Here is a 9,472-nt window from a genome sequence, read left to right as displayed (position 1 = left end):
CTGTGTCACCACCATACCTGATTCCCCCCTCCCCCCTGTGTCACCACCATACCTGCACCCCCCTCTCCCCCCCTGTGTCACCACCATACCTGCACCCCCCTCTCCCCCCCTGTGTCACCACCATACCTGCACCCCCCTCTCCCCCCCTGTGTCACCACCATACCTGCCCCGCCCTCTCCCCCCCTGTGTCACCACCATACCTGCCCCGCCCTCTCCCCCCCGTGTCACCACCATACCTGCACCCCCCTCTCCCCCCCTGTGTCACCACCATACCTGCACCCCCCTCTCCCCCCCTGTGTCACCACCATACCTGCACCCCCCTCTCCCCCCCTGTGTCACCACCATACCTGCACCCCCCTCTCCCCCCCTGTGTCACCACCATACCTGCACCCCCCTCTCCCCCCCTGTGTCACCACCATACCTGCACCCCCCTCTCCCCCCCTGTGTCACCACCATACCTGCACCCCCCTCTCCCCCCCTGTGTCACCACCATACCTGCACCCCCCTCTCCCCCCCTGTGTCACCACCATACCTGCACCCCCCTCTCCCCCCCCTGTGTCACCACCATACCTGCACCCCCCTCTCCCCCCCTGTGTCACCACCATACCTGCACCCCCCTCTCCCCCCGTGTCACCACCATACCTGCACCCCCCTCTCCCCCCCTGTGTCACCACCATACCTGCACCCCCCTCTCCCCCCCTGTGTCACCACCATACCTGCACCCCCCTCTCCCCCCCTGTGTCACCACCATACCTGCACCCCCCTCTCCCCCCCTGTGTCACCACCATACCTGCACCCCCCTCTCCCCCCCTGTGTCACCACCATACCTGCACCCCCCTCTCCCCCCCTGTGTCACCACCATACCTGCACCCCCCTGTGTCACCACCATACCTGCACCCCCCTGTGTCACCACCATACCTGCACCCCCCTGTGTCACCACCATACCTGCACCCCCCTGTGTCACCACCATACCTGCACCCCCCTCTCCCCCCTGTGTCACCAACATACCTGCACCCCCCTCTCCCCCCTGTGTCACCAACATACCTGCACCCCCTTCTCCCCCCTCTGCTGGGGGCACCTTATGTAAGGACAGACTCTGCTGGGGGAACCTGATGGCATCTGGTGGCAGGTGATGTGGCAGGTGACACGCTCAGGGGTCCCACTGATTCTGCATTATGGTGAGTTGAATGATTTCATTATTTATATTACAATGTAATAATAGTAATAATGCGCTTCAATCATCCTGACATTATAACAACCATGGTGCCGGGATGATTGAAGTGCTAACACCAGGTGTTTGGAGTATCTTTATCTGCTGATTATTAAACTCTGGAATACACATTGCTATTATGGTGTAGGATCTGGGTCTGCTGTCCCTCCATCCCTCTACCCCCCTTTCCCTCTGCATCCCTCATTCATCTCAGACTCTAACCACACCCCATTTAGCCACGCCCATGTAAGCCACGCCCACTATTTCACGTAAACCACACCGCATTTTTCCTTTTTCATATGCCCCGCCTACTATCGCATGCCCCGCCCCCTAATTATAGCCTGACTCCGCCTACAGCCAAAAAAAGTGTCCCGAATTTTTTTTTCCCAATGTTGGCAACTATGTAACATCAATGATAGCTTGAAGTATTTTGTGGTATTTGTGGAGGCTCTTTATCTTCTCATATGGTAAAGCTGCCCATTCCTCTTGGCAAAAAGCCTCCAGTTCCTGTAAATTCTTGGGCTGTCTTGCATGAACTGCACGTTTTGAGATCTCCCCAGAGTGGCTCAATGATATTGAGGTCAGGAGACTGACATGGCCACTCCAGAACCTTCACTTTATTCTGCTGTAGCCAATGACAGGTCGACTTGGCCTTGTGTTTTGGATCATTGTTATGTTGGAAATGTTTTTGTGTTATCATTCATATTGTCTGAAAAATGGCCAAGAAATCTGCCAGGGTATGTAAACTTACATAGTTAAATAGTAGGTGAGGTTGAAAGTTCATCACGTCCAACCTATGTGTGTGATTATATGTCAGTATTACGTTGTATATCCCTGTATGTTGTGGTCGTTCAGGTGCTTATCTAATTTTTTTTTTAAACTATCGATGCTCCCCGCTGAGACCACCGCCTGTGGAAGGGAATTCCACATCCTTGCCGCTCTTACAGTAAAGAACCCTCTACATAGTTTAAGATTAAACCTCTTTTCTTCTCATTTTAATGAGTGGCCACGTGTCTTGTTAAACTCCCTTCCGCAAAAAAGTTTAACCCTATTGTGGGGTCACCAGTATGGTATTTATAAATATAAGGTTCCTCCACCCCAAACTCGCTCATCTATGTCTTTATGGACCTTGCTTTGTGCACTGGTCCAAATCATTTGGTGGCCTCTTAGTTCCAATGAAGGGAACTCTTAAGGTGTCAGCATACCAAGACATTTTGGACAATTTCATGCTCCCAACTTTGTGGGAACAGTTTGGGGATGGCCCCATCCTGTTCCAACATGACTGAGCACCAGTGCACAAAGCAAGGTCCATAAAGACATGGATGAGCGAGTTTGGGGTGGGGGGGACTTGACTGGCCAGCCTCAATATTGAACCCTACGGACCAAGACTGGGAAGCCATTAACCACCTCAATACAGGGCACTTTCACCCCCTTCCTGCCCAAGCCATTTTTCAGTTTTCAGCGCTGTCGCACTTTGAATGACAATTGCGCGGTCATGTTACACTGTACCCTAATGAAATTTTTATCATTTTTTCCCCACAAATAGAGCTTTCTTTTGGTGGTATTTGATCACCTCTGCGGTTTTTATTTATTGCGCTATAAACAAAAGAAGAGGGACAATTTTGAAAAAACACAATATTTTTTACTTTTTGCTATAATAAATATCCAATTTTTTTTTTTTTTTAACAAATTTTTTCCTCAGTTTAGGCCGATACGTATTCTTCTACATATTTTTGGTAAAAAAAAATTGCGCTAAGCGTATATTGATTGGTTTGCGCAAAAGTTATAGCGTCTACAAAATAGGGGATAGATTTATAGCATTTTTATTATTTATTTATTTTTTACTAGTAATGGCGGCGATCTGCAATTTTTATTGTGACTGCGATATTGCGGCGGACATATCGGACACTTTTGACACATTTTTGGGACCATTCACATTTATACAGCGATCAATGCTATAAAATTGCATTGATTACTGTGTAAATGTGACTGGCAGGGAAGGGGTTAACACTAGGGGGCGCTCGAGGGGTTAATGTATTACCTAAGGAGGTGATTCTAACTGTGGGGGGAGGGGACTGACTGGGGGAGGTGACCGATCGCTGTCCCTATGTACAAGGGACACGCCATCGGTCTCCTCTCCTCTCTGACAGGACGTGGATCTGTGTTTACATGCACAGATCCACGCTCCTGCTCTGTTACCCGGCAATCGCGGGTGCCCGGCGGACATCGCGGCCGCCGGGCACGCGCACCGGGTCCCGAGCGACGCAGCGCCCCCTAGTGGCTCGGAAGGCGAGGACGTCATATGACGTCCTCCCAGAACAATAGAAGCCTCGTGCAGCCGTCATATGACGGTGGGCGGTGGCTTAGCGGTTAAAGTTCATGCGCGTGTAAAGCCAGGTGTCCCAATACTTTTGGTAATATAGTGTATGTTGGTGTATAAGCTTTGTGAACAGAGTCTATCGTATGTCTCTTCTGCAATAAAACAAAAAGTTATTTTTTAATGGAGAGGCAAAGTTCTTGTTTCACTTTCTGCTATTTAGAAAGGTAAAAGTTGGTCCAAAATTCATGGGGTTCCCATAAGTCGCTCAGACTTCACACATGTCCAAAGGAGATTCTTATTTTGTTCATGAACATTTCAGTAAGTGAAAAGATTTTCTCAGTCATAGACTCTGAGGTAAAGTTGCTGCCACAAGATATGGCAGCCTTTGGCTAAGCCTGATACTAAAACTTGTCTACTTGCAGTGTGTCTTTAAGAAAGTACTTCACAACACAATCACTGTCTCAGTTTCAATGTACAAAGAGCAATAAAAGTCTCATTATTGCACAAAGTGAGGCGAACCATTCTCTAGTCACTCCAGTAACATGGCCGACATTAGTGAGACTCCTCACATTCACCATCAATTGCTCCACCCAACGCACCCCCTCCACGCCCGTGCAAAGCCCAGCCCATTGTCTCCCCGTCGACCAATGCCGACGCGGATATGCGCTAGCGCGCCAATAGCGGCACCGGATCTCTAATAGTGGGCGGGATCGGGGTACGTCGTATTTCAAAGAGTCGGCTATATAGCCAACAGTAGGGGCCGTTAGGAGAGGCCATTTTGTGTGTACCCGGCGACAGAGGCTCCTGCGTTATATCGGACGGCCAGAAGGGGGGCGCTTTAGCGGCTGCTCACTTTATCTGCTCTCTCGTCTCCCTGTTAACTCTTTGGCCGCCCGAGCAGAGACAAAGGCGGCGGGAGGAGGAGGAGGGATGGAGGACGACAAAGTTGTGTACTCCCGCTCGCAGCTGGTGTTCGCGGGGATGAAGCCGCTGGAGGACGCGCTGGAAATCTTCGTCCCGGAGTCGAAGCACTTCATGAACTCAGACACGGAGCTGTGGAACTTCCTATGCAGCCTGAAGCGGGACTTCTCTCCGGTTATCCTCCGCAGTAAAGACGTGTACGGCTACTCGTCGTGCCGCTCCGTGGTGCCGGACCCCAGCCAGCTCTCCCGCAGGAAAGCCCAGGAACCGTCTCCCGCCCCCCCGCAGACTAAGAAGCCGCCGCCGGTGAAGAGGAAGCGGAGAGGGATGAGGCTGAGCTGTAGGAAGCGCCGGAGGGTGAAGCCGGCCGCCAGTGAGGAGAGCGGAGCCAGCAGTAGCTGCAGCAGCCCGACCCCATCCGAGACGTCCGGCTCCATAGGTACCCCCTCTCTGGAGGACCTGTGGAGGATCGGAGGAGCCTTCCCCACCATCCGGGTCCGGGACGTGTCCTGTGAGGCCAAAGTGGCGGCTGCCCGCCGGAGGGCTCAGAGGATCTTACAGGTCAATTTACAGCCCGTAGTTCGGATCCGCCGCTTCCCCGTCCTTTCCTCCTGAGGACCGATCAGCTGTGCACTTTCCGGGGGGCGGCCAGCCTGTTTACACGTCTGCACTTTACTGTACTGTACATCTACTGCTAGAAGAAGCCGGAGGAGGCGGACATGGGACTTTACTTCTTCTCTGCTGGACTAGCTGCAATATGGGAGCTGCTGCATGTGTGGGGGGTCAGCTTCTTGGCCATGGGGGGGGGGGGTGATTGAGGTATGGGGGCTTCCAGGATTGTTCCTTCACCCAGGGAGGGGGTTATGGGAGCTTCCAGGAGGGTTCCTTCACCCAAGGTGCGGGGTATGGGAGCCTCCAGGAGGACATCTATGGAGTCAGTTCCTTCACCCAGGATGGTGGCTATGGGAGCTTCTAGGAGGGTTCCTACACTAAGGGTACGGGAGCCTCCAGGAGGGCATCCATGGGATCAGTTCCTTCACCCAGGGAGGGGGTTATGAGAGCTTCCAGGAGGGTTCCTTCACCCAGGGTGTGGGGTATGGGAGCCTCCAGGAGGACATTCTTGGGATCAGTTAATTCACCCGGGGAGGGGGTTATGAGAGCTTCCATGAGGGTTCCTTCACCCAAGGTAGGCGGGGTATGGGAGCCTCCAGGAGGACATCCGTGGGATCAGGTCCTTCATTGGGGGGGGGGGGGGTTATGGGAGCTTCCAGGAGGGTTCCTTCACCCAGGGTGCGGGGTATGGGGGCCTCCAGGAGGACATTTATGGGAGGGTTCAGTCACCCAGGGTGCGGAGAATGGGAGCCTCCAGGAGGACATCCATGGGGTCATTTCCTTCACCCAGGGTGGGGGGTATGGTAGCTTCCAGGGGGGCCTCCATGGGGTCAGTCCCCTTGCCGTGTGGGAGGGGGGGCGGGGTATGGGAGCTTTCAGGAGGTCTACATCTAGAGTCAGCTCCTTCACCAAGGGTAGGGAGTATGGGAAATTCCAAGAGGACTACATCTCTGGGGTCAGTTCCTTTACCCAGGGTGAGAGTTGAGGACTAAATGTATGGGATATGTCCTTTCAACCAAGGTGAGGGTATTGCAGCCTCTTATGAGAAGTAAATGCATGGGGTGGTCAGTTCCTTCATCGGGGGATAAAAAGACCGAGACATGTGAGCTTCCAGTAGGACTACATGTATGGGATCAACTCCTTCACCCGGGGCCATAGGGTAAAGTGTGACTTGGAAGGAAAACTTGCATGCATAGGATTGGCTCCTTAACCCAAGGCTGTTGGGGGTTGGGCTTAAAGGGACTGAGGCATGGCAGCTTTCAGAACTAACATCTGGGCTCCGTTCCTTTACATAGGGCCATGGGGGAAAAGGTGACTGAGGCAGGGTTACTTCCAGGAGAACTTCATGCATGGGATCAGATCCTTCACCCAAGGCCAGGGATTTGGTGGCTTCTATGAGGTCCACTTGTATGGGTTCTGCTTCTTCACGCAAGGATAGGGAAGGGTTAAATCACTGAGGAATGGGAGCTTCCAGGAGGACTTTATATGGAATCAGTTCCCTCAGCCAAGGCCAGGGGTATGGCAGACTTCATCGGGACTACATGTATAAGATCAGCTCCTTCACCCAAGGCCAGGGGGGTTGACGTGACTGAGGTATGGGAGCTTCCAGGAGAATTTACATGGATGGGATCAGTTACTTTACCCAAGGCCAGGATTGGGGGGAGATTGAAGTGTGACAGGCATGGGAGCTTCTGTGAAGACTTCATGTATGGGATCTGCTCCCCCCCTAAAGGCCAATGGGGTGGATGAGGCGTGGCAGCTTCCATGAGCGCTACATGCAAGGCTTGCAACGGGTTTACATGTATGCAAAGAGAATTCTCTAAAAAAAAAAAAAAAAAACTGACGAGTGTCATCACCAGCAACTACCTCAGACAATCCGGAGCTCCACTCTAACCCCTATCCAAAGACTTCTTTGTATTGGTGATCACTTAACTTTTCTAGTTCACATTTCTATTCTATGGTGCTGTTTGCCAAGTCTATTGAAAGTGTCTTGATGGTTAAAGAACTGTGACTGGTTAGATACCAGTTTATGCAAACATTTTTTTAATTGTGTTAAGGGAATTGCAAGATGTTAAAGCAGACCTTGTCTGAAAATGCATATCCCCTTATTTTACTGCCCCCTCCGGTCTGTTATGTAAAATTGCAATGAAAGTATTTTTTTTTTGGAAGTAAATATAGAAAAATGCCCAGCTCTCTCTGGCTTCCAGCATGCTTGTATAGGCAAAGGTGACCACCTTGGGCCTTTTGGTGGGATGTTGGGACAGTTGAGGAACCCAATTCCTGTGAGAATGGTCTTGCATGGTACTGGAGCGCCTCCTTTCTTTTGATTGATTTTTTTTTTTATCATTTTCTTTCCCAAGATTAAGCGGTGCAGTCTAGCAACATCCACTGACTCCTTCCAAAAACAGCTGGATGTTATTCATCCTACAGCATTTTTTAAAAATTGCTTTCACTTGGCATATTTAAAAAGTGGTGATTGTGAAATTCACTGTAGGTGAATAAATTGGTAACTTGAAACATGTACCAGGAAGAATCGCATGCAGTGAATGTCACATCCACTGCTTTCTAAAAATGTCCCTAAGTGTTTTTTCATGTTTGGGTGGCTGCAAGATGAAGGTTTGCATTTTCATGCAAAGATCAATTTTACTTTGATTTTTGTTACATGTGAGTGTTTGTATATACCAAGCCTAATGAACAAATTAGTGCTAGGGGTTGTGTTTTTATTTAAAAAAACAAACAAAAGTCTGAATTTAAGATATAAGGATACCTTTTTTTTTTTTTTTTTTTTTTTTTTTTTTCAGTCGAACATGGCATGGGACAGCTAATGTTTCTGGGAGGTGTAGATAATGCCATTGGGTCAATATATTGTTACATTCTTTACAAATCTTCCTAGGAAGGATATTTATTACTAGTCTTTCTGGCTTAAATGTGACTGGTGCTCATGTTGGAACAGGTACTGCTGAAGGATGCTGTGACATGGTGTGCCACCTATGACTGATGCATGTGCCTTTAAACAAACCCATGTGTCAGATTTTAACTGGCACAATGTGTGACTGTTGCGTAGACATACTGGTGCTATTTAATGCGTTCACTGCCTGGAAATCCATTCTAGAACTTGTTTTGAAGTATACGTGTTTTGTCCTACATAATTTCTTTTTGAAAATGTATTCAATTTTTAATTTTTAATTTTCCCTATGCTTGATGTCAAGCTTCAGCAGTTGGGTCTAAATGGAAAGGCTTGCTGCTGCATGCTACAGAGAGAGTGTAGTGTAGATGTTCTCTATCATCTTTAGCACTATGCTGCAATGACTTCTAATTACCAGGAGCATGAGACTAGTTACAGTTCATTTTTGGTAATTTAGTGTATCTGACTTCTGGTATCACTGCCATATATGTAACTGCTTATGTTTGCTATGGTTTTTATAATTTTGTTTTGCATCCTCCCTTGTAATATGTTGCCAATTGATCTTGGTTTTTTTTTTTTCTCCCAAGTAACTTATTGAGTTAATAAACATTCTTTCAAATATTCTGTGACTTCTTCGTTATTATAGAATGTACATGTAGGATTTTGGAGGAGAGAAAAAATCTTATGGGTATTTGCCATCTATATATACACAGTCATTTTATATGCAGTTTCAAACTTTTGATTGTGAATGACCACTTAGTCAATCATTTGTCTCATGATTTTGATAATAAAGTTCAACCAAAGGCAAAACTTTTTTTTTTCCCTCCTTTTCATTTTGGATAGTAGGAGATTTTTTACTTTTTTTTTTTTTTTTTAAGGAGATTTCCCTTTACTTTCTGTCCCATAGCCAAAACAGGAAGTGAGGAAATCCCCTGCCCCAAAAAGTGAGGGGAGTGACCCCCTTAGATTTCCCCTCTGTGTTCTGGGGACAACCCGAAATTCAGGATCCTTTTTATTTTCAATTTCAATGATAATGGTAAACAGGACAAATATAAAGTGAATCCCCCTAGTAGGGGCACAGACCACAATCAAAACCTGACAGGTGTTCTTATCCCTTTCCAGACTATCCAAAATGGGGGGGATGGGGGGGGGGGGGACACGTTTTGCCTTTTTTAGTTCCACTTTTAAGTGTTTGGGATCCTCGATCTCTGTTGGTGGTTTTTGGGATTATAAAATGGATAGTGGTTAAAAGTTACTTTGGGTACAGAGGTGATATCTGCCTGTTCCTGACCTCCCATATTGCAGTTTTGTGCCCTCATGGCAAATCTGATTGCTGCCACACTGAGCTAAGGTATGGATACTGCAACGGGAATGGAGTAGCAGGCGCACCTGCAGAAAATAACCACTTGCTGACCGCCTCACATCTGAATACGGCGGCAGAGTGGCTCACCTGTTCTTGGTGGGGTGCGTGCTGGCTGTGCTGTGATTTGACACAGCAGAAGCC

General features: G+C 48.7%; 1 protein-coding gene across 1 annotated transcript; it reads left to right on the top strand.

The window, feature by feature from the left end:
• The first annotated feature begins 4,262 nt into the window (after window positions 1-4,262).
• Window positions 4,263-5,254, top strand: CCDC71L (coiled-coil domain containing 71 like). Its single transcript, XM_073624020.1, has one exon. The coding sequence runs from the start codon at window positions 4,461-4,463 to the stop codon at window positions 5,064-5,066; it is 606 nt and encodes a 201-aa protein (XP_073480121.1). The 5' UTR covers window positions 4,263-4,460; the 3' UTR covers window positions 5,067-5,254.
• The last annotated feature ends 4,218 nt before the right edge of the window (window positions 5,255-9,472 follow it).

Source organism: Aquarana catesbeiana, linkage group LG03 (genome assembly GCF_042186555.1).
Source record: "Aquarana catesbeiana isolate 2022-GZ linkage group LG03, ASM4218655v1, whole genome shotgun sequence".
In the NCBI taxonomy this organism is placed as follows: Eukaryota; Metazoa; Chordata; class Amphibia; order Anura; family Ranidae; genus Aquarana; species Aquarana catesbeiana.
This window is presented reverse-complemented; position numbering and strand designations above follow the sequence as displayed.